This window comes from Pholis gunnellus (genome assembly GCF_910591455.1).
Source record: "Pholis gunnellus genome assembly, chromosome: 5".
NCBI lineage: Eukaryota > Metazoa > Chordata > Actinopteri > Perciformes > Pholidae > Pholis > Pholis gunnellus.
Genome location: NC_136531.1, coordinates 20,261,796 through 20,288,037, shown reverse-complemented (window position 1 = coordinate 20,288,037; position 26,242 = coordinate 20,261,796). Strand labels below are relative to the sequence as shown.

Sequence of the window (26,242 nt, the reverse complement as noted above, 5' to 3'; positions counted from 1 at the left end):
AGTATATTATATAGCAGTTGTAATAAGTTATAATTCTAATCCAAAAACTGGATTTTAATCAGTCATACTGGCTCTATGGAAAACATGGACAGTAGAAAAGGAAACCCCTCCCGAGCTAGTTCAACAATCATGTCAATTATTTATCGATTTATGACCGTTTAGCTCATCAGTTTGACTCACCAACAGACTGAGCTGTCTTAAGTCAGATCAGTTGCTGGACTAAAGATCCCGCTGTTTTATTCAAATATTGGGTTCTATCAGAATTGATTCAATTGCTAAGAGAGATATTTCACACTTTTGGATAGCGAATGTTTTACACCGATCACTCTTCCTGAACTCGTCTCTCCGTATCTGTTGTCTGTTTTCCTCACAGTTTGTGCATTCATCTCAAAATAATGTAGACCTCACAGTATATGCAACCCCAAAACCCATCGACTATCAGTCTGACGATGATTCAGCCTCTGCGGGTAACGGACAATATTTCGGGGTTTCCGGTTTAGCCAGCGGATATCCGTGCCAAGACTTTCTTTTCGGTGCGCTGCTCATTGTTTACAGTCGGATTAGTTGTATTTAAGAGACGACCTCTACGACTGATAGTTTCACAAGTAGCCAGTTTACACTCAGTTGACGGTTTAAAACCATTACAAAATAAAAAGCTAAATCATCGTCAGGCGATAGCCAATGGTTTCCCAGATTGCATTCCATCTCTTTCATTTCTACACAGACTGTTAACCTGCACTCAATCAAAGCCTGCTCAAATGTAATTGCGCAATACTACTCAGACTACAAACAGAAACCAGAACACTTCCGGTACCAAAGTCTTGGCCCATTGCTCTTTATAGAGATTACAGTATGTATAATTGTCTGATCTTAATGGCCAAATTCAAAACACAGTGTATGGTTTTGCATTTATTGCCAGCCCTGGCCTTGTTGGGGACATTATTCCTCACATTAAAGTGATCTCCTGTGATGTGTTAATGAGAGGCTGTTTCTGCTAGCATGGATACATGGCTGCTGGATGCCCAGAGACCAAGGGGACCAGTACAGTGCTTTAGTGGCAAATAGTAATTGTATGGCAACAGCTTAATGTTTCTGAAGCAAAGGAAAGTAGGGAAAGCTTTAAAATAAACAAAACTTCCTGTGTTTCGATTTTTTTAGGACTCATTGAAACTCCATTTCAAAGCCTCACAGAGTAAAAAGGGAAAACTGCACTTTAACCTCTGCTTGTGTGACCTTCACTGTCACTTTGTATGTACTCCCGAGAAGGCAGGAAGAAACACGAGTATGTCAACACATGGTTATTCTATAGGGGGTATATATCAAATATGAATGAATTTTAACAACTGTCACAATCACACGACATGACGTTCGCCTGAGAACTATTTGATCATTCAAACAATGAGAATTACTTTTGACACATTCTTCATGTGGTTCATGTTAGCAGCAGCAGAGACTCTGGTTCACTTCCTGGTAGCAGTGCTTGAAGTCCTTGAAGAGACAATAAGACTGTTGGTAACAGAAGCAGTGAAATTAGGATAACGAAGCATGTGTAAATAAACCTTGCTTTCCTTTAAATGCCCAGAGAAACTCACAAGGGCTACACAAAGGCACACATTAGTGTATGTGTGTGCATGCCAGGAATTTAATAGTGAAAGTGGCAGTTTTTATTTCTGTCCAGAGGCAGTGCAAATTCAATGAGCAGTGCAATAACATGCTTTGTCTCCTAGTCCCTTCCTCAACTCCACTTGTTTCTCTTTGTCACCCTCGTTCCTTCTCCCATCCTTTTCTTCCTCCTTCATTTTCTTAGCTGTGTGTGTGTGTGTGTGCGTGCGCGTGTGTGTGCGTGCGTGCGTGTTCGTGTGCACACTGGTCTTTGCCCAAGTCCCTGTCTCAACCCTTGTTTGGCAGAGCTGCAGCACTTCCTCTTAATGGATACATAGGGCTTTGCCAGCAGCCTGACACACAAAAGAGGGAGAAAAGGAGAGATGGGAGGGAAGAAGACCAAGAGAAATAAGAAAGACTGGTTAGTGGGAGATAAAGAGAGGAAGGAAGAATAACTGAGTTTAGACAGAAGACTGATGCCAATACAGCCATGGATAATTCTAGACGAGCATGACAAGAGTAATGAAAAGGACACAATCTGTTGTATGCAAACATAAGTATGCTGGTGGAGTTTTATTGTGCAAATGTCCATCCATATATCTCTATTTTTAGCCAGCCTGTATATACCGTACCATTCACTGCATTTGAAATAGGTCACAGATGTAGATACACATTCATCTAAGTAATGGGATGCTCCCTAAAGGTCGCCCATTCGAATGCTGTTGCAGTTCATTATAATTACTGGAGGAGAATTAGAGTGAGACGGACACACATGACAATCGTGTTTTGAGTGTAAATTGTGACGTTGAGGTAAAATATCAGTGAAGATTTCACCCTTGATTTGAAAGATTTCACCCTTGACTAATTGAATTGAATGAATCTCTGGAGCTCTGTGGCAAAAGCATCTAACAAGTAAGAAAGTTTCCTGTTGCATTGTCAACAAAGAAATGTTTTTGCACAACTGTGGTTTGTCTTTGATCAGATGTTTTGCCCCATGTAGATTAACTAATTGGGTTCTAAAGGACGATGGCGTGTGCCTTTAGAAAGCCTTGATGTGCTGAATCACTCAGTTTTACCTGACCACACTCCTCGCTGACTTAGAGACCCCATCTGCTTTCTCTTATACTTCACCAGTCTCATTCTCTTGATGTTCTCAGCAGAAACAGCAGGGTAACTTCGAAGTTCTGTACCCACTTTGTGAACACATGAAACTAAGCCTTCCGCTGACGGTTTATGTGATGAGTGCCAACAGTTTGCACTTCTGCAGACAGAATGATCAAATGCTCTGCATGAAATGTCAACACCACATTTAACTTCTTTTCAGGAGACCATTATCTATCACACTAGTGCAAAGTGTTTCAAGTCTAAAAACAAGCGTTTGATTGACATGGCGGCGGGCCAGCAGTCAGTCAGTTTCAAGGACACGTCAGTGTGTGAGGTGTGTCAGCCTCGTGTTTGCAGCAGGATGCTTTCTCACAGCCGTTGACAGTCGTGTGAACGGACAGGAAGCTGCAAATGACTTTTTCTTCCTCGTCAACAGCTGTCTGATGTACTCTGCCAGCTGAATGCACTCTGCTAGTTCAGATGTGGCCCAGCCCCGCGGCCTGTATGTCCAAAGGGCTTGCTGCAGGAAAGCTGGCCTGCAAAAATCCTGCAAGTAGATATTCAACACTGAAACCCTTTTTTAGCCATTTAGCCATCTTAGCATGTCATTTAATGTTTTCGCATCTCTTAAATGATATTTCCTTCAAAACGTTAAACAACAGAAAACCTAGCAGTGCAGTGTTTTGTTTTTTTCACTTAATTTGTCTGCAACTGCACACTTTTCTGTCCCCATGCACTTTCTGCATACTAACAGTGCTTCTTGCAAGCTGACATCTAAAGTAATGCTGGGCTGTTTACCCAAAGATTATAATTGTAGAGTGGAATTTCTTTAGATTTAGAGATAGTGGAATAGATGGGATGAATAAAAAAAAAGAACACCATATTGTATCATGTAATACAATGCATTACCTGAATACAAAGATGTCTCTTCTGTTGTATCAATACAGCAGAACTGTGCACTTTAGAGAGAGAGCACAATAGCAGAGCTAGGCAGCAGGAATGATTGACAGCAGGAATTTTATATGAGGTTATTTCCAAAAGATTTTCTGTGCATTTGACAAAGTTACTAAAGAGGAAGGAGATTTTGAGCTCCTCAGCTGCCAGTCATGCCCAAAACAATGCAGCCATGTTAGCGATGCGGCTGTGGAGTGTCGTCTGGTGTGTATTTATTTACCGTACGCACATGAGATTTGTATCAATCTTCTAAACTAGAACGCAAGACTTTCCCGTATCTCCCAAAATCTCAAACCATTATCTTAAAATGGAAAAAGATGTGATCACAAAGCAAATATTATGTATTCATTATTGCTTGTGTGTCTGTGTATGCATGCTTGCTTGCATGTATGTGCTCATACAATTTAAAAAAAACATACGCTACACACAATACCAGAGCGTGCAAGCCAGCCTTATTTAAGCACTTAAACTAGCTTGGTCAAACAATAACCATTTCCATTTCCGGGTCTAGTGCATAAACAAGTAATTCTGTCCTTGGAGTGTCAATACTGAGTGAGAGAATGCCCTTCTCTCTCTGTCCATCTCCAAAGGCTTCCTTCCCTTACTTTACAATTCAATCAGGACAAATCACTGCACAGAGGCAGGAGTGTTAATGCAAGAATATTTATGTAAATAGTAGAACTGGTTGAATTTTCATACATACACTCAGGAAAAACAAGCAGCCAGTCAGCGATTATGTTCCATTATGAGTAGGATTTGCTTTAATGCATTTAAAATAGACCTGTTTGTGTCGTCCTCCAGACCAACTTGTGTTCTGTTTATGCAAGAAAATATAAGCTCTCCAACTGTAAGCTTGTCAAGCAAACATTTCAATCACTTGTAATTCTGGACACTGTTTGGATAATTGTGTTTAAGTTATACCAGTAAGCTCCTACATCATTTAGTAAGTACAGATTGTGTTGTCTGTAATGTTTCCTTTTTTTTTTTTTTTTTTTGCTTGTTTTGCTTTTAAAGTGCAAACTGTATTCTCATGTTGTCTGCGGTGCAAATGGAAGTGGCAGCAGTTCTCTGAAGGCAGAAAAAGCAGTGGGATCGGGACACAAAATAGGATTATATCACTCTTTTTCAGACCTATCTGTTAAGCTGTCACTTACTGACCTAGAAAAGAGGTGGTATCAGATACAAAACACATCAGTGAAAGAACACAGAAGTGGGAAAAAACAAAGTGAGGCTTTTCCTGATGCACTAACACTGACCATTTTGGAGACATAAATCCAAACGCTGATCTTCAGTGTTTTTCTGTTAACATCTGAAAACTGTGTTCTTGACTCTGACTACGGCTGAGGGTGAAACTTACATATGAAAATTGAAGAAAGGAAAAAATAAATCCTTTTTCTTTGAAGTTGTGGAAACCAATGAAGAGCTATGTGAATCATGCATTCCACCGCGTAAGATAAATCACCACCGAATGCCAATTTAACGTTTCTTTGTTCTAACTTCATGTCCTCTCCAATTTTCTTCCTTACTTTGAGCAGCTGATGACCAAACACCCATCCAAGCGTCTGGGCTGCGGCCCTGAGGGTGAGAGGGACATCAGAGAACACGCCTTCTTCAGACGCATCGACTGGGAACGCCTCCAGAACAGGGAGATACAGCCGCCCTTCAAGCCCAAAGTGGTAAGTACTATGCGGAAGCACTTTTACAGTAGGCAATGAACTCGCTTCGGGTTTCATTTTACACTTCATAGTCTTAATTAAGTGTGATACAGCTTGGTATGGTTACTGTAACCACGGTCAAGATGATTGGTAGCCTCTCTCAAGTGATTCAAACCTTCATTGAAATAAGACCACCTTCACCATTTCACTTGTCTGTTCCCGTCACAAAGGGAATGTTGATACGTTGAGCTCTATTTTCATATATATGCATGGTGGAAAGTGCAGCACACAATGCCAGTTCGAAGAAATATATAGATGAGGAATTAATCGCATAAAAAAACGGCCCTAGTGTGTAAAGCCCATTAGCAAATAGATCAGGACGTACATGAAGCATGTGACTGAGAAATCCTCTGAACCTTCACTGGAGATAAGAAATATAGCCTTTAAAATCTGTGTGGGCCCAAGAAGAGAAAAAAACATTTTATTCATTGTTTTGCGTCGTCATCTTCTTCCTTCTCTTCTTCTGCAACGATTAAATAGAACTGACTGGAGAACGGCTGCCACTGAAATAAGTGACTGCACCAGGCACCAAATTAGCACCCTTAGTCATTCCTTTGGTCCTGGTGCATTTGTCCTCTCTTTGGCTTTACTGAGGTTGTGTTTTTCTTGGGCTTTTCACTCATCATCTGATTTTTTTTTCGGGAAACTCTGAAAACTTTGCTTATACTAGAAGAACAGCACAATCAACAAGAATCAACAATCGTCACTTAAATTCAACACAATGTTATAGCTTTTTTTGACACGGGTCTTATCTGTCTACAGAAATTCCGTTTTCATTTAATTTCATGTCGATGAAGCAATGACTAAAAGATGTGAAATTGAGTTAAATGCATCAACACAATACAGATAAATACGACAAGTAATCAAGTAAACAAATAACATTTTCTGAACAGCATGCATCTAAACAAACAAGTACAGATGTGACATTCACTACAAGACAAATCTGTTATGGCAAGACATTGTATGCCCTTCTTGAATCCCTTGGGGATTATGTGTTCTTGTCAGGAAAGGTTATCAGTCAACACTTCTCAAGTTACTGTCCTTAAGTACAGTTAGCGTGTTTTTACCTCTTGAGCGTATTCTATTTATTTATCTTTTAAGTTTGAGGACGCTAAGTATTGACTACAGTATGAATGTATATTCACTCATGATGAATATAGTTCATAAAATAGTGCAGTATTAGGTATTCTTTGTGCATTGTGTAACTAAACAGTGTCTAAATAGAATTAAACAGATGGTGGATTTGCAGTCTGCACCATTTTCTTTGTGTCCAGTTGGAGTTGACAATTTACATACTGTACCTAGTGGGAAAATGCAGGAGAGGACAAAGTTAAGAGAGGGTATTTCAGACCATAATGTCATGTACAGTACTAGGCATGGACCTTTTGAACCCACTGCACTAGAACATACCCTCTGGTCTATTCAAAAATGCATCTGCATTCATAACTCTAGGAAGATCTACCTAAAATGTGATAACGGGTGAAGGTTCTTGTGATAAAGAAGACAAAAGAGCAAAGATGGTTTGTCTCATGGCTGTTTGTAATTCTCTAGCTGTGAAAGTGCAGTTTGAATCAGTCACCATGCCTCGTTATCTGCATAGAGGTAAGTGGGGACACATCTCTTTTGTAATTTAGGTGATTCCTTTACTTATATATATTTTTAATTTAGTCAGAGCTTCACTCAGCCTCAGCAAAGTATCCACTGAGTTACACAGAAAAAGACAACTGCTAGCAGTGTTTAATTGAGGACACTGGTGGATATTAGGACGTGGTATTGTATACTCTTTCATGGAAACGTTTCTTTGCTGTTTTGGTGGTTCATCAACATTTGATTTACTGTAATTACATACTCAAACATTTAGCTAGGCGTTGTCGTTGCCTTTGTTGTCTGACAACCATCCATTCACTCCTTTGCTGTAATGGATCATCCTGTGCAGCAGGGTGATGGGGTCAAGAGGTACAGTAGTTTATCTGGGGCTTCTGTGAGGCTACAGTAGAATATAATAATAGCATAAGTATCACACATCTCCCAGCACATATGTCATAGACGAGTTGTTGGCACTCATCATATGAAGGCGACTGTATAATGCAGAATATTATTCATATCGTGTCGAGATAGCTGATGTAATCTGACTGGAGTCCTTTGTAACATTCCCTTTAAAATGTGCTGACAGTTCCGAGGCTGTATGTAAAGAATGTAAGACACGAGGAGGAGGTTATACCATTAGTGTAGTCCACTGCCTACTCCGAGTCAGACTCTGAAGTGATTCCACACTGACAGCAACACCAGAGTCAGGACTGCATCAGCATTATGTGCGTTTGTGGAAACATTATATAAATAAAATAAATATAAATAAATTGGGGGCTTTGCTAAATAAATAGAAACATTACATTAAACATAAACTGAAGTCAGACTGATGTGGAGTATAATACTGTCTTGACATGACACACTTTGGTTAAGTCAAAACACAGCTGCAGCTGCAGGCTCCTTATGGCATGTGTTATATGGGCCGTACGTAATTTCAAAGCCTCTCTTCTGAGTTCATAATTAATGCAACACACATGTATTATGAAAGCATATCTCATATAGCTCACATTTTGCTGCACAGTAGGGAGTAGTTTTGAAATCCCTTGATATTACACATAATCATGTAGAGAGCACACACATATATATATATATATACATACACATACACATACACACACATGCACAGAATCATGCAAAGTAATTGTAGACTGTTTCTTAAAAAACAGAAACAGGGGGCAACAGAGAGTGTGTGTGCGTGTGTGTGCCATTTACACTCATTCAGTTTAAATATTGTAGTTCTCTTCTGTTTCAACCCTCAAGGACTCCAGTTCCTCTATTAAGGTGAATCCAGACCTCTTTGTCCATGTAGTCTCCCGCTGAGTGGACGTGCTGAGTGTCCTGGAAATGCTGAGTGTGCTTTGTGTGTATATGTGTGGGTAAAAGTATGTGTGTGGGACGGTTAAAGAAAGTGAAGGTTCACAGAGATTGAGAAAAGCAGAGGAGGAAGATTTCCTTGCATGCACGCCTCGTCACTGTGTCTATTTTATGCATATGTGTGTGTGTGTGTATGGGGTGGGGTTGGGTTGGGTTGGGGGGGGGGGGGTAGTAATCAATATCGGAGGGAGAAAGGAAAGCTTCTGTGCTCGTCTATGTGTCCACGCTGAAGTTGCAGGGAGGTGGATGCATGCAAACGTGCATGTCCTTTTGCGAAGCGCATGCTTGCATGGGTCTGGTTTTCGATGCAGCTAACAGTGAAAGAAGAGTGAGGTGGAGAGAGAGTAAGAAAGACATTGTTGAACGCTCTCTGTTACCACCATGACCGGCTCTATTGCGATCCATCATGTCCATCTCACTATGCCATGTAATACAGCGCTGTTTCTGAGTCCATTACCACCAAATGGCTGTCTTTATACACCTCCCTCTCACCCCTCACCAGGTCTAACCCAGATACTCTAATCCACTCCTCCTCTTTTCCTTTCTCCCATCCCCGCTCAATCTCACTTCATCCGCCTGTGACAGCTGTGGAATTGCAATCAATACACTGACTGCACCCAGCTGAGACATTCAAACCAACTGTATTTATAGGACCCGGGCTTTAGACAGCGTGTGTGGTATAATGAGTGTCAGTGCAGGCCCAGTTATTGTTGATCTATATTCATAGTTGTCACTTTGCAGCCGTCTATACTGCAGGTAACAAAAACAAGCACATAATGAAATGCCAGCCACGTCCAGCAAGCAGTCGGTATGAAATCAGGCTAATTACGAGAGTACGACGCACTCGATGGCCACGCCCTCTTGTGGAAGGCCGAACGTCTTCATGGCTGAAGGCAGCAGAGAAAGATGGAGAATGTAGCTCAAATAGAAAGCTGCTGATTGGTAGAGAGATGGGAGCAGTCGATGAAGATAGGGAGCTGGGGCAAGAAAGAGTGGAAAGACTTAGTCACTGCACAGAAGTCTTGAAACAGTGTGCAATCAACGGATGTGCGTGCCTGATGGGTACATGGACACACACAAACAGAAAATGACGGCAATATGGATGAGTTGTGTCTCACTGTAGCTGTAAGAATATGAAAAGAGACACAGCTGAGCATGTCTGCCTTTCCTCCTTTAGCTCACGGGACATAAAAGGGAGCACTTTCAGTTTGTTTCCGTATTTATTTTTTCTATTTAATTATTCATTCTCTCAGTTGAGGTCATGACAGTTTGTATTTTCTGAAAAATGTACTCGAATCTGCAGTTATTTTCTCAACAGACAGAGTTTGGATCCATTTGGGTTCATGTGTGAAAGGCCTAATTTGTAATTGCTTTGAGGTTTGTTTACATTGTCTCCTTCAATATGAATTAACCATCTTTTTCATCTTCGTGGATGCTGCGGGAGTTTATAATTGTAAAATAAGGGTTAAAACAAATCCTACGTAAAAGTGTGTTCACCGTAGCCAAAGCACAAGTGTTCATGCACGGTTCCAGTTTAATCTACAGCTTTCTGCACCAAATAATCCCCAGATGTGAATTACTGCACATCATGAAATAAGGCAGTAACATTTTTGGGAACTGAAGTTCTTACTAAATTACTGCATTTGTTACTTGCATTTAGATTAAGAATATTTGTTTCTGTTAAATGATCATAAAATATTTGTTCAATTCAAATAACTGATCTATAAGCAGTTCACTCCTAACGACAAGCTAACAATTCACCAAAGCAAAGCAAGAGTTTTGGGAGATTATAAGGAGAACAGATAGCTTCTGATGCCAGTGACTTCAGGGAGGGAAGGAGGGAGAGAGACATGGCACAACTCTTATTGGAGGCAGGCACTCATTTACCATCTTTAGTAGCTGAGTGTTCTTTTTATATGCTTGAGTGCAGAGACGTGCATGTCTACATGTGTACAGAAAGAGAGCGAGAGAGATTAAAGATGAGAGAAAGTAGGTCAAAAACCCATGTAGGACCCTATGTCACCGTGTACAGGAGGATGTATCATAATGGCATAATAGCTTTGGTCTCACCCCATAAGGGTTTGCTGAATCACACAATAAGAAATAGGAGATGTGACACCAGCTCTGAGCTTCTCCAAAAGGGGCATGCTTCTGGAAATCACAGAGGCAGTGGTGCAGATTTTCATGACCATGGTTCCTAATCTAATTTTCTCCTTTTGTTCTTGTTGAGCTAATCTTTTTTGAGCTTCATTTATCTTATGAGAGCAGCTCTCATGAAATAGTTTCACTCTCTTCAAGGTCCTGTATTTGTGATGTGAAGCTCCAAATATTCTTAACTTGAAAACAAAACATGCTAAACCTCACGTCCTTTCTGTTAAAAAAAAAGAAGGAAAAAGACCAGAATTAATAAATATAAATAAATGAAGCTTGTTTGTCAAATATTTCCAAAGACTCAGCACTGTCAGATTAATAACAGAAGCTCCGCCCTGCATACGCTTTGCTATAAACACTGGTAGGAATATTGCTTGAGAGCAGAGACCCGCGGTCTCAAGGAGTATCTGTTTTGTGATGCAAAAAGGCACATCCTGGTGCTGGCAATCGTCTGTGGAGGTCTGAGTGAAAAATGTGTTGCTTCACTTGAGCGGACGGATCCTTGATGGATAGAAGAAGACAAGAATACGGAGAGACGCAGCAGTTGAAGGATGCTGGCGATTACCCATCAGGTATCTGCTGTGTGGGAAACAGAGAAACAATGCACATCTTGAAGTGTGTGTCCTGCCTTCTATTCACTCAGACGGGGTGGTAGTGGTTTGGAGTGGACGTCACCTGTCAGGGACAATAGTCATGGGAGGACATTTGATTAAAAAAAACAAACTCACTCACACACTCTTTAGAAATGTCTGTGTCTCCATGATGTTATGGTCTGTTGTGTCCACTTCCATTAAATCAACTGACATGTGTTGGAGTTGTCTGGCCTCACCAATGAAATACAAAAGAAATATAGAAATAGAAATGCCTCTTCCTTTTTATACCACAATGTGTTTGTGCCTGACAAACACAGGCAGACATTCCTACACAAGACACACACACACACACACACACACACACAGATGCTTATATAAAACACAAACATACACACACTTACATGTCTTGTCTGTAAATGTAGGGCAGCAGTGGACAAGGCCAATTAGTCACACGTTAGTCAGGAGTTTCAAAGCCAGGTCACAGTTAATCATGAAGTCATAGCAACAATAACAACAGATTGGAAAATAAAGGGGAAGTGATGTCTGATGGCATCTATAAAGAATGTCCCTTTCATACGCAAATCCTCTTAAGCTGTGGATCAGTGGAATTTTACCGCGTTAGAGGAGGTTTCTGGTGGCACAGCTGTGTGGATAAATCCCACTGGGGATACTGGACCTGTACTCGATCCAAACCTGTGAGAGTCAGTCAGTCAGTCAGTGTGCACTCTAAGAGAGTGGTCAAGGGCAGTCACTGGTGTTCAGTCAGAAGTAATGGCGCTTTTCATCCATAAAAGGAACAGATGTTTAGATGTTGGAGATTTCTGTCTGCCGCGTTGTTGTGGAGAAGCAAACATGATGGGTGAAGCAGAAGTGAGTAGATGCCAGGAGGGTTTTACATATAGCAGGACATCTGTCTGTCACAGTTCAAACAGGACACTAATTAACCTTCAAGTCCTCGTTTATATTTCTAGAGTGGCCATTATGCAACTATCACCGGGTAAAAACTAAACTAAAAGCTGCTTTTTCAGTATCTTACTTTTCAATGCTTCATACTGTATATTTATGGTACCCGAAACTCTGGCGTAATGTTTGGTGAAATATTGCCTTTGCAGTCACAACAGCCCTTTGAGTTAAATGCACCAGTGTTTATTTCCTTGTCAACAGTGCCAAAGGTGCCATAGTTGCCATCTTCTGTTCTTTCTTTTCAAGCCCAGTGACATTTGGCTTCACAGAGTCGATTATTCTTACAGCCAGCTGCAGAGCAGCTCCCAAGGGAATGTGGAAGCTTATTAGGTGGTGCACTGGGTCTAAGCCTAAAGTATTTGTTTGTGTGTATGTGTGCGAATGCATGCATCCATCTAGTTAAGCCCGGTGTGTAGGAGGACTAACTGATGAGGATAAATCAGGATGTTATGTACAGCCTGTCTCTTTCTTGCTCGCTCCCTCTTTCTCTTTTACGCTGTCTCACTTCTTCTCCAGTAACGACAGGAGAATATGTCAGAAAAGACTAAGTCATCTACTTTCTCTGCCGTTCCCTGATGACAATGACAACAATAACAACAGAGAAACTTTGCCTCTCTAATGCTCTTTGTAGGTCAGCCAGCCAGTTGTAGCCCTTAAGTTGGAGAGTCTTGGTTTAACACATCACATATAGATGACATGAAACGAGGCATTTGTATGTTGATGCCACCGTGTTACAGGCTCTAAAATGTGTAGAGTGTAAAGTGATGGACGGAAGTATTCATTCTTAAAGCCTTAAAAACTGAGAATCTCGGATTACAAAATGCACAGAGCGAGAGTGACTTCATTCTCTCCTCAGGTTGACGTTACTCCACTTTATCTTTACCAGGACAATAGTTGTTTGCTGCTATATTAATGCTCTGAATCTTTTGTAATGCACCTTTAAACTACATATTAAGTGTAATTTGCAGTCAGGGGGAATATCACAACATCCACAAAATGAGACGCATTCTCACGTCTCCTAGCATGCTAATGACCTTCCTTATACTCATACTGATGAACCCTGTGATGCTGCTGGTTTTTTTTGCTCAATCCTTTCATTCTTCTGTAAGACAATTAGTTTTGAGGGTCAAATGTAAAGTAGGTACGTATCACGTCTGAGCCGAGATAAAGGAGCAGCATCACAGCAGGTTTTGTGGTCAGGGCAAACAGCCTGCCTTGTTCCGGAGGCTCTGATTCATAGAAACAAATCTGGAGCTTGTTTGCTGGCTACTGCATTGCTGTTCCACAGCTGTGCCGATATCGCTGTCAGGTGAATGAGATGTAGAGCACGTAATCGGATGTTGTTAGCCTCCTACTTCATATAGCAGTAGGGAAGGTGGGGGATCAAGTGTGAAATGTTCTTCATGTTTATGTGGGGCAGGGGGAAGGTGAGGGCAATTGAATTAGTCAACAGGTTGATGTGGGAGAACTCAGACAAGTGTTGCTTGTTATATTGTCCATGCACATCGTGTAGTTGCCCAGCCAAGTGTGATTTAATTTAGTAACGCGAATGGCGAAGACAATTGTAGTGATTGCTGATGGTTGATGATGTGCTCCGGGCTTATTTGTGAAAAATTCTGCTGAATGTCTTTTGTCTTCACAGAATTGCCATGAGCACTCGTCCTGTTCTGTCTTGTCGGCCAGCAGAAATAGTTTTTCATATTAATTTACATACCTTATGTCTGAACTTTTCCTTCTTCTCTCTCTCTCTCTCTCTTCTACAGGGCGGCAAAGCAGCAGAGAACTTTGACAAGTTCTTCACACGCACTCAGCCGCAGCTCACACCGCCAGATGAGCTGGTTATCGCTAACATCGACCAGGCCGAGTTCGCAGGGTTCTCTTTCATCAACCCGCAGTTTGTAAACCCGGTGCTCAATAACAGCCTATGAGAAGGATGGGGAAACCTCCCCGAAGAACCTCCCTGCTCACTGCCACCCACTTAAAGCAACCGCCAACCTGACATCTGACCACAACTTGATCTAGGCCCGCTATGAACCTTTATGTATTGGTTTTATTTGTTAGCAACATTCTAGGGCATGCATATTTTCTCTGTACAATATATTTGTCATAGAGTATATAGATTATAATAGTTTTCTTTAGTGTAATAATGAGCAGGATGTCCTTCCTTATCGCTGCCATTTGTATCGAATGGTTACCACGACTGAAGGCACTCAGACAGAAGGGTGTCGAGCTTTATTTATCTACGCCACCGTATGACGAAATTTAGAGAATAAATTAATCTATGCCTATATATGATATAAGCAAGATAATATTAAAGGGGCATTCAGCTACAATACCATTTAAGGCATGGATTAACTGATTCTGGGAAAGGGTTTCACGCTTACAAATGGATAAACATTATGATCTACAGATCCAGGTGGTGAGTCACAGTTTGTTTGCATAATTATCACAATGCCGATGTTATGTAATGACCTGAAAAACACTGGCATAAGGCAGCGTAGACACTATGGCCAAATATGAAGGACAAGGTGGTGCAGGCGTTGAAACAGCACCTTGTGAATCAATGTTTCCTGCATCATGTTTACAGTTTTCTTCCCCTTTGATTTCATGGTGACGGTATAAAATTCTATTTTAGTACAATTTGATTCTAGCCAGTAGCAAATCAACTAAAAAAAACAGACAGTTAATTAGATGATATGCAGCCTGTAAAAATGCTAATATGTGAGACACGTAGGTATGAAAGTGTGTCAGGGATGGTTCCAATTCTTAGCTTCTTATCATAACTGTTATCACCCTACCTGCTTTTTAAAGTAACATTTCACACACCTATTTTCTAGCCCTTACTTAAGCTGCAGATTGTATACTTCCCTTAATAATTTTGTGGGCACTATGTGAACACACAGTAATCATTTTAGTATGAGGGCAGTGGCAGAACATTCTTATATCTACCGTAGGAAAGAAAATCAAAGCTAAAATGTTTACAGTTTGTCATGTTTTAACCACTGTCACTGTCCCATGCTATGCCCATGAATACAATTGGTCATAAATGTCTCAACAGAAGCAGTAAAGACGTTTTGAGGAACTTTTTTTTTTTTTTTTAATATAACATGATATACTTGTGTATTAACCATCCAATGTTATACTGCATACAGTATCATGTGAAGATGAAAAACATTTGTTAGTTTTCTTAGATACAGAAGTTGCAAATCAATAGGAGCATTTCTTCTGACAATGCTTTGTTGTCCTGAGAACAAACCCATCCTTCATTAGGAGTATGTCAGCACAATCATCATTAGTAAAACCATTTGTTTTCTGTTTTGATTTCTTTCAATGTCTTTAAAAATAGATTCATTTTAACTCCCCTCCTTTCTGGTGATCTCATACATATTTTTCCATTAGATCAGATAAATATTTTATTGTGTCTACTACCAGTACATAACTCCTTTGTAAATAATCATGAGTTATTTAAAAAGAGTATAGCAAGTTACAGTTTTTATACCAACACCTGAATGTGCTTTTATTACATTAATTATATAAACCAATATTTGTATGCGTAAAGAAAAATGAAACGACTAAGAAAGTAACCCAGTACAGATCAACTTTGTAACAGCTGGATGTCTTTAATAGAGTCCAGATTTAGCAAGTTGTATCTGTTCTACTTCTTTTGGCAGATTTATCAACCCTTTTATGTTCTTTATTCATATTCAATAATTTTGACTGCAGATTGTGTGTTGATTGGATGTGTCTCTGGCTGTTGACCGTCCCTCTGTATCTGCATGCTGTTGGTAGGCATCATTCATGCACGTGATCAGTTAAAGGCTGCATGCTACAAAGTATAAAGGTCAAGCCTTTGGAAGCGGAATGTTGGATTCTCAGAAGATATATTTAAGGTGGAGTCTCACTGTAAGCATAGCTCTAGATTGGCTAAATTGAATGTGGCACAGTCACAAAGCACAGTCCTGTAACTTAAGAGTGCTGATCTCAGACCAGCTAGACTCTTTAAGAGGCGATTGCAAGATTGTCTAACTACAAGTTATAAGTCAAGTTTCAATGACGCAGTCTTGCAACAGTAATGAAACACCAAAGTCCTAATGCTCAGGCAGATTAGTACTCTGTGTGTGGGGAACAACAGTGATTTTGCCAAAAGAATACAGATTGCTAAAGAACATAGAGTAGACGTTTATTACAGTTTATTAATCTCAATAGATACTAATACTAAAGCTACTTTTCAAAAGACTTTCCTGAGACGTAGTCCTGATTAGTGGTCTTTTCTGTAGAAGTACATTATGGTCCCTGGTTCCTTTTGCCTTTTTCCTTTTTAGGGTGATGTGGAACACTGAATCCAGATCAGTGGTTGAGTTGTGACTGTTCGTTGCTAGACCAGTGGGACCACTCGCTCTTTAGTGTCTCATGAATGTGGTTTATGTTATAATCTTCGTGTTGTAACGTCGTAAAATGTTAGTTTCTCTTTTTGTTTGTTTGCTTTTGCTGTTTGTTGTCGCGGTCAGTGTTGTTGGTTTTATTTCTCTAGCTTCTGCTCAGAAATTCAGGAATGTTTTAAATGATATATCACGTTAGAAAAACTCCTGTCTGACTGATACAGATAGGAACTTTTGAAATGTTTGTAAATTTTTTCTCTCCGTGTGTTTCTAAGAGTCTCCTACCGTGTTTCCTATAGTATATATAACCTTTTGCATGTGCCAAACCTGGAGATCGCCAGAACCCGACAATAGCAGCGTTGCACTAGCTGTAGTCACATGGATGACTTCTTCTTTGTGGCAGCTTCTCCCTGGGCTGAGACCTGCCTGAAGCCACACCTACTGTACACTCTGTTGGCCACATAACATATAGCATGCTGCCATGAGTATACCAGTGCACATTGTGTCAGTACGCTTTACAATTCCAGTCAGTTTGATAAACAACTCATCATACATGGTACTAGATTCTCCTGCCTCTCTAGCCTTGGGCAGAATTGTGTCTGAAAAACATTGCAACTTGTGGAGCATTTGATTTAACAGCACAGTGAATTTCACAGAAGTGAGGGGGAAATATTCCTTGTACATACTCGGAGTTTACTCGTCAACAGTCTCGCCCTTGCCTGAGCCTCTCTTGCACCCTTGTATGTGCCGATTGAATAGATCTATCCCTTTAATAGAATCTCTGAGTACTTGCTTTCCAAACTTAATAATGTTTTCAAAAAGCCACAGTCGGTGTGAGCATGAAAAAAAAAAAGATGACTTACTCTTCCCTTGTGTGCCTTTCCCAAACTTGAACAGATATACTGTACATCTTCTCCGTAATCTTCATCTCCTTGCTCTGATCTGAACTCTCTGCTCAATGTTTACGCCATACCTTTACTCCACTTACTGGATTTCTTATCCCCTGTCAAACTAGCCTAGCTCAGTTTATACTTAAGCCATGTTAGTGTGTCAGCATATCTCGCAAATGAATGAATGTGAATAAAAGTAAATAAGGAAAACAAATCTTTGCACGCTTTGTTCAAACAAATGGTCCGTCATCCGGTCTGTAAAACTGAAATTGAAGCACACTTTGTTGACTGACGCCAATAACCTTTACAGCCAAAAAACTACAACTTGACTGATCCTCCTATGTCTGCGTGCTTTACCTTTACCTCCCTGTGCCTATTAATGACTGATGTAGTGAGCTCTTGAATATATGTATCGACAATATCAAAGGACGGTCTTCGGGGAGTGAAGGAACAATGAACAGGTGATTGATTGGATTGAGTTGAATGAACGACAGGATAGATGATCATGGCTTGTTTGAGGGACGACCCCTGTGCCTCATCGTATTGAACCGCCCCTCCTTCGCCGTGTCTTTTGTGCGCCCACGTTCACTTCACCTGTTCCTCTATTCCTCAGTGCCTGGGCCAAGTCAATCCATCATCTTATCGACAGTGTGCTCCTCTTCTCACCCTTTAAATCCCATCAGGCCAGGAAAGCAGTTAATTCTTTTTTGTGCTATTCCCTCAACACAGTTGGCATGAATTCTACCTTTCCCTCCTCTCTGGTCGTTCCCCAAATGCACCATGAGAAAGGAGTTGGCCAAATGTATTTGGTGTTTTGCTTTGTTTACATTATTTTTATTAATTTAATTGATTAGGATGGCCAGAAGATAATGAAGATTTGATCTTTAATGGAAGGTTTTAAGAGAGAAGTCTGGTATGATTTGTTGTTTTTTTTTTTCAATTGGCATTTCTTACAATTCTCCTTTTAGGTTCCCGATTGCTTAAGATGAATCTTGTGTAACGTCTTTCTTCTTTGTAGTTAGTCATTATGCTCCGCTTTGTCCTGTTTGCTGTGAAATGAGAGAGTTGAGGTGAACTGCCATCTTTTTGGCCGTACAGAGCACAGGATCAATGATGTGCGGGAATGCCTTATCCCTCAACCCATACAGCAACATGGTCTCTAGCTCTCCTGTCTTGTTCCCTTATTATCTCAGCATCCCTGTCCTTGTACATAAATGACTTACAGTAGATACCCTTCATAGACTGAAAAAGAAAGAATATATTGTATTTTGCAAATGGTGTATGTTTGTTTTCTCCCCCTGTCGGCCTGAAACCTTTAAAATGAGTCTGAGCTACTTACCTTGTAATTGATTGTGTCATTTGTACCTAATGTATGATAATGCAAATTAAAAAAAAGGAAAATGAGAAATATTCTTCTGCAAGTGAGTGTTTTTTTTTGTTGCCATTTGTGACTTTAAAATGAATCCGCAAATGATGTTATGTTAAAACATACTGTATCTTGTGGCTTTCCTGTTCTACAGTTTGGTGCAGATTGTGGATTTCCACTCAACCAGGGGAGGATCACGTTGATCTATTTTCAGAGACGACACCTGACACATCACCTGTCAGGTTTCCTCATTCAAACGTTTCTTGGCAGATTCACTGGCAGGAGTTTGATTCTATTATACAGTAAATCAACCATTGCTGTAGCACAAACATTGCTATTAATTAAATGGATAGATATTAAAGAGAGCTGAGCCTCCCTTGGCTCTCTTTATTGTGTTGCACTATGTTTAGCAGACACGATTGTGAGTTGTACTCATACCAGTACATCCAGTCCAGCTTTCATAGGTGTGGGTGTTTCTCTGTATCATTGTGATCTTGGATCTATGTGTATGGGGGCATGTGAGAGTGTGTTTTGCTATACATATGCAGAGGTGTGAGTTTGTGTGGGGGTTCTCGCTCGATTCTGTGCATGTTCCAGGCTTCTTCATTAGCTGAGCTTGAGTCCTGGTGAAGGTAGAGCGGTGTTAGTGATGGAAGACAATAGTGTAGCACTCACAACAAGAAGCAGCATGGCAGCCCGGTTGACTGACTGACATGGCAAGATTGCTTCTAGATTTCCCCTAAATGTAGGCTGTGAGCACACCTGCGGCTTTCCTTTTAAGCAAGAGGAGGATTTATGTGGAGCCCAAATGGCTATGCTGAGTTTTTAGGAGCTTAGCCCAATTGTCTCCTCACTAAATACCTGCCACAACATACAGGTAATGAAGCGTTTCTTAACAAGCAAACCGATGCAGACGTGACGATGCGGTGCTTCCCTATAGCAATAGATTATAATGTGACATCTGTTGTTCATTTTTCTCATAAACAGCATCCTGCTTTTTTTTTCCAAAGTACAAGATTTACATAACAGGGATAAAAAGGGGCATATGCCCATTCAGGAAAAGACAAAGCATAATGCTCAAAGAAAACGACAAACATTTTCCAGTTCTTACCGCTGTTCCCCATTAGTGTATTGATCACTAAAAGGTTTGGCACTAATTTCTTCCTACCTCGACCTCTCCTCCATGTTGGACTCTCCTCTATCTGGCTAGTCACAAAATCCAGCCACTATACATAACTTCAGATTCTTCACAACTCACTTGATAGCTTCCATCTTACTGATGTTTTCTCAAACAAGGGCCCATAATTGATGCTCCTTGCTGCCAGGAAGCCAATATACTAAATGGTGGCTTAGAGTAATTAGAAGAGGTTTGTAAGGTTTTACAACAGATTCTGGTGTATCACGGCTGTTTTAGAAAGTTTTCACTTCTCGCTAAAAGTCCCTGAGAGCCCATACGTACTTGACTTAAAGGAACAGTAGCATTTAGGGGGATCTACCGGCAGACCGCTCTGCTGGACGTTTAGCACTATAAACAACATATAAGAAGTCGTCTTAGTCACATATTGGTTTGTGGACTGCTGTTTTGAAGTCTTGAGTTCAACGTTTTGGCCGTCGCCATCTTGGTTTTTGGCCGTCGCCATCCTGGAGGGTGAAGCTAAGTACAACCAAACACTGAATAAGACAATTTTAGGCGACCAAAAAAAAGTTACAAATACCTTTCATGAAGTGAAGACACACTGAGAGGGTTGAAGTTGTAAGACGATAACACAGACAATTCCCAGACCAAACAACGACGTGGGAGCGACCTGTCAATCAAGGTAAGGCATCCGGCGTAAAACCTATGCCATAACATGAATATATGAACCTGTGTATTATTTGAATAGCTTAGTATTGAATGCATAATAACAGTTTATACATCGCACTAGGCCCAGTTTAATATAAAAAAAAATCAGTTTGGGGGTCCTTGGCCTGAAAAACTTTGAAGACCCCTGCTCTAACGGGAACAGACCACAGAAGAAGACAGAGAGTGAGCCCTCTATATTTACATAAAGAGCAGGTCGGCTTCACCGAGCTGGCAGTTTCTATAGTAGCCCAGAACGGACAAACTAAACACTGGCTCTAGATAGGGTCATTTGCGTTCTCACGTATTCGCAACAGCCACCGTGCTTTTCTGAAGTTTCAGTTGGTTGCAATATGCAACCTCCCCACTAGATGCCACAAAATACGACACACTGGCCCTTTAAATAAGAAAATATGCCTCAGAAAAAGTCTCTGTCAGTCCAATTTAATTGAAACAACTTTGTAAATTCAATTTAAACTTGGATTTCCTCTCTCCTTAATTGTAATGTTACTGCAATGCAGACACATACTGTACAGAATCACTGCAAAAAACAAACTAACAGTTTTGTTTATTCTTTGACATGTTTCAGACAATGCATAGCTGCCATGTGATTAAAGGAAGTCCTGCAGTGTGTTGGCTGTGGAACCAGCTGGTGTGCAAGCGTTTGTTTAACCCGTTATATGTTTCAGGCCACTGGCTTCTCTCATTCGGCCTCTTATTACACAAATAGACAAATACACACACATGCATGAACACACATGTTCAGCTGTTATAAGAATTGCAAGAGTGAAGTCATATACGACCATATTGCCTTGCTGTGAGAGATGTTCTGGCCTTAAGTAAAACAGATGCATTACCGCTACAGTCTGATAAACAGCATCTGTGTGAATAATGACTATAAGCCATGGTGTTTTACAGAAGCTCTATGAATGATTTATGTTTGATGTAAAACAAAAACAAAAAAATGATAGTCTGAGTCTACTAAATTGTGTCGAAATTGAGTCCTCAGTCTTGCAGACAAGAGACCCTGATTTACAAAAGGATTTGTTTCTCTCTCTCTCTCTCTCTCTCTCTCTCTCTCTCTCTCTCTCTCTCTCTCTCTCTCTAAGAATATTTTAAAGTTCAGTGACAGCAAACTAGGAGGCATGCTTGGTTCTGTACAGCAGAAGAGAGAATATGTTTGCTGAAGCAGTATGAAATGATGAAATGTTTGAGGCAAAAGTTTATTCAGAGTGGTGAGTTGATGCTAAATGGGACGAGAAAGGTCCTGATTGCCTTCCTGTGAGGTCAATGTGGAAAGCCAAGACAGAGCCATGCTGACGACAGCCTCTCCATTTGCTCCTGATCTTTCGGGAACAGAATGTGGTGGTTAGTCATACAGTTCTCGCACGGATTGGATCCACCAGATGCTCCTGAATGACTGAATGAATGTCCATATGGTCAAAGACGGTTTGTGTGGAATTTAGTCTGACAGCAGCTCCGGCTCTCTTTCAATCTGTGACCAAACCATGAAACTATCACATTTAACAGAAATGTTGCTTTGGTTATTAAATAGATAGGCTACAGCTTTTATTTGTCCAGGCAATGTTTTGTGCAGTTACAGAGGGTTCCTGACCTCACGTGGAAACACGTGAGAGACTAAACACATCTGTTTCCACATGAAGTGTGAACCAGATGTTACATACATTTGATTAAGAAGTGGCACAAAAGAAGGAACCAAAGCCACTGAATGATTCTGTTGAACACTACTTTTCTTTGGCAGACTATTCCCTTCGGTTTTTGAAGGCACAGCATACAAAATCCAAATGAAACCACAGTTTGTGTCTCAATGGGGAAGCCAATTCAAGGGGGCAGGAACACAAGGGAAGAATGTGAGGAAATAAAATACAAAGACTGCCAAAAAGGCTTCTCACCAGAGTTAACACTCATTATTTTGTGTCTTCCTACTGCAGCCCAATTTTTTTTAGAAGTAAACACAGCCATCTTTGCTGTGTTACTATAGCAATTGAAGGCTGGCTACATGTTTTGATATTAAAATAGAATTTTGCACAGAAAAGTGATTTTTGGGAGCTGTGAGGGAGCTCCACTCACTCCTTCACCAGTCAGCTGAAAAGCTCCTTTATTTATCAGTTAAGTTGAACATTTGTTTCGGGGTAATGTCGCATGTTGTCATTTAAACAGAGGATCGGCTTTAGTTGATTAAAACATTTGCTTAATTAATTCACGTATTTGTTTCATTGTTTCGTGATGGCTTTGATTTACCAGGTTGAGGATGGTTGTCTCATTAATTAAGGCCCCATGCTCCACCAGGTGTTGGTAATATGGACTGTACCAAGTTGGACCTTAAGTGGGGGAGGAAGCAATGGGGTTTATCTTTGTAATTAGTTCCTTACATTCGTAATAGCTTTGGTTGTATGCACCTTACTTTTCCTGTGCGCAGTTTTGAGGCAAACAATATATGTTGTGCATTTCAGAAACGGTATGAATTTAGGCAGGACGTCAAATTCTAAAGGTCTGTGCCACCTAAAACAGCGCAGTGTTTGATTTTCAACCCACAATCCAACATCTGCAGCAAACCTGGCTCCTTCAGGGTTGTATTTGGTTGCAACCATGACCTCATTCAAACTAGTATTACCACATCACGCGCACGCAGCATCTCCCCACTGTCCCCCGCACACCTCAAGAGAGTTGGAGTTGGGAGCCACGTGCTCCGCTGTTAGTATTGCCTTGGATAGTAGTGGTGCGTGAGCTACGCAGGCACGAGTCCCGTCCGCCACACACAGGCTTATCGCGCGCCAAACCCGAGACGACACGGACTGACTGACCGGACTGACTGACCGGGGAGAAACAAGAGGAGAAAGACCAAAGGAACAGGGAGAACGGTGCTTTCGTCGACAAGTCTTCTTCGTGAAGGTAATATATAGTTTCTCCTGTTTTTTTCTTAAGTGCGTTTGCGTCCTAGTCGACATTTTGTGCAGAGAAACGCGCTGTTGTAGTTTATCGCAAACCACGGAATGCTTTGTTTGGGTTTTTTTCATGCTGGTTTGCATACTTATACTAGTGAAAAATAGACATTGCTTTTGCACTCTTGATCAGAAGTTGAAGCTTTTATTAACTTGCATTCATTTACTTTACCCACATTTCTATGTGAAGAGTGGAGTTCACACACGGGGTATGCTATTCGACATATAATGCTCTTTAGTTTGAAGAAAGAAAAAGTGACACAAATACTTATTTTTAAGATGAGAGAGAACGGAAAGAGGAGTAAAATAGAGCTGCTGGGAATCAAATTACCACATGTAGTCTAAGACGCATGAAAATATGTTCAGGCTTCAACTTACTTTGGATATTCCAGCGCCAATAGAGCGGTGTCTAAACGGGCTTTAAATGAGTTTGCTCCCTCTGCATTCTTGTGTAAAAACACGCTCGATGGACTACGTTCATTATTGACGCGCTGTTGAGCTTCAGCACCGCGGACAGCGATTTGAGCTCGAGCCAAAGATTAAACGGGAGGCATAACAAAGGGCTCGCTCTCACTACTTCACAGATGCCTGATAACTACAATTATGCATTACAACTATTGACGAAAGCACGTAAATACTTCGATGCGGGAAGATAGTCACCTTCATGTTATGTATTATTCATAATCCGTATATATGGATTTGCTTTTCTGGAGATTTTGCTTATTTAGGAGGCTGCATGCCCTGTAATCATATCAGTGACTGGAAGCTCTTTCTTTCCTTTTTACCACTGCAACACTATGGTAGTTATAAAATGTCATCTGGAGGTAAACAGTGCTCAACAAATAGGGAGCCCACAGGCCTGCTTGGCTGACATCCACTCCTCAGTGTGTCAGCCAGCCAAACACATACTGTTCTACCATAACTACAGACAGAGATAGCGTGGGCTGCAGGGGGTTATTGTTCGGCAATTGCAGAACAATAATGGTTTCACAATTCAATACATGCTGGCAACTCTCGCCCTCTCCGGATGAGAGCTGTTGTTGACTTGTTGCAGTGGGACATTGATATATAGGCTAATGGGTTGTGCATGATATCTGGACTTTATATTGTAGTAGTTCACACTGTGACTCAAAGACGGAGAAACACCGCTTGTGGTAACATTGCAGGTGGTTTCAATTCAATCTTTAAAAAGTTACATTTGTACTAATTGGCTAACTAACTATAGGGCAGTTGGCGTCATGGATAGGTATTTAGCCAGCTATGTCAAACCACTTGTTTGATACCACTTAATGCCAATATAAGTTAATATAAGAAAGTCATTATTATGTTTTGTTGGTAGATCTGTAAATTCCTGTTTTTGTTTGGGTCATAAAGATGTGAGGAGAATATGTATTCATTACAAAGGAGGATGTCCTATCCATATTAGTCGTGGGTTCTGTTTTGGTTTCCTTTCTTAACCCTCCAGTGACCTCACTCACTGTTCTCATGAACATGTGTGTCTCATATATGTGAAGCATGGTGAACAATAAAACAACATGTAAGCACAGGAAACAAAGCATCGCCTGCAGCCTCAGCCCACTCTCTTGGCTGTGCCTCGCTGGTTCCAGTGATCACTCAGACTCATAGGAACGTCCTGATGGGAACATCCTCAAAAAGTAAACACTTGCTCTCTGGCAATCCCCGCTGAGGGAGTTGCTCAATTTGAGTGTGACAGTGATCCGCTTTTTAGTTTGAATTTAGATTGGACATATAAAGCACCGTGACTGCACACAGACCCTGGTGGTCTGGGAGTCTTACAGGAATTTCAGTTTATTCTGGATGTAGACCAATGATTTATAGTAGAATGGCGTGAACGAAACTATTAGAACATACGCACGCATATAAAATGTATATCTTTCGGTCACATTTAAACATCTTTATTCGGTGTTTGTGTGCCTGCATGACTGCGTGTAATATGTCCTTCATATATTTTGTTCTATAATCTTCTGTAATGTTTTTCTGTCTCAATGTTTTCCTCTGCCTCCGCTCCAGCATGTAAAAACGCGCTACGAAATAGGACGCCTTGTTTTGGGACTCGCTCATCAGTCCATTCATGCTCGACTAATTTCGGAGGCCTCTCTGTATAGTGTTGCCTGGCGACAGGGCCAAGTCGAGCACTTATAAACGGGAGAATTGTTCTCAAAACAAATACGGAAAAATAGATGTGAATGCTGTGGGTCACAGTGGTTTTTGTGCCAGAGTGTGTCGACTCTTTTAGATATCACTACTGTGCCACTCACTCGTGTTTTATTAGATTAAATACACCCGTCTGTCATCTTTGTTACAAATATGCCTCCGTGGAATCAGTTATTGTCCATTATGTTAGCAAAGCAAACAGTCTTTTGTTCAGCCTTCCATCTTCACGGTTATCTCTGATTATCAGAAGATATTAAAACGCAGTTAACAAGCTGAGTGACAAGCTCTCTGTAGACTTTCTGATCACAATACTGAAGGAATGAAGGAATACGCAGGGGATGACAGCTCAAAGCAGAAAGCATTTGCTAAACCACGTAAGGGAGCTGCCTTTAGAACAGCATGAAAGGCGTGGGCTATAACCAGAGCTGCCCCATCAAATTAAGATCATCTGGCATTACAGATGTAGTGCATTTTAGTGCAGTCTGCTCTAGTGTCTTGCAGGCGAGGGAAGAGAACACTTTCTACATGGGGTCAGCTGTTTCAACTGTTAATACGCAAATGTGTTGCAACATTTAACAGCAAGTTG

At 40.8% G+C, this 26,242-nt stretch overlaps 1 protein-coding gene across 4 annotated transcripts in view; it reads left to right on the top strand.

The window, feature by feature from the left end:
- The window catches only part of LOC306695990 (protein kinase C alpha type-like), a 129,691-nt gene extending 110,986 nt beyond the window's left edge, over positions 1-18,705 (top strand). For 2 of the 4 annotated variants that reach the window (XM_079159461.1, XM_079159459.1), the window contains 3 exons: positions 5,196-5,336; positions 8,223-8,243; positions 13,807-18,705. In XM_079159461.1, coding sequence (XP_079015587.1) covers positions 5,196-5,336; positions 8,223-8,243; positions 13,807-13,971 — 327 coding nt within the window. In that variant the 3' untranslated portion in view covers positions 13,972-18,705. The remainder of the gene's footprint in view (positions 1-5,195; positions 5,337-8,222; positions 8,244-13,806) is intronic. The other 2 variants (XM_079159462.1, XM_079159460.1) reach the window with 1 other exon arrangement.
- Positions 18,706-26,242: the final 7,537 nt, after the last annotated feature.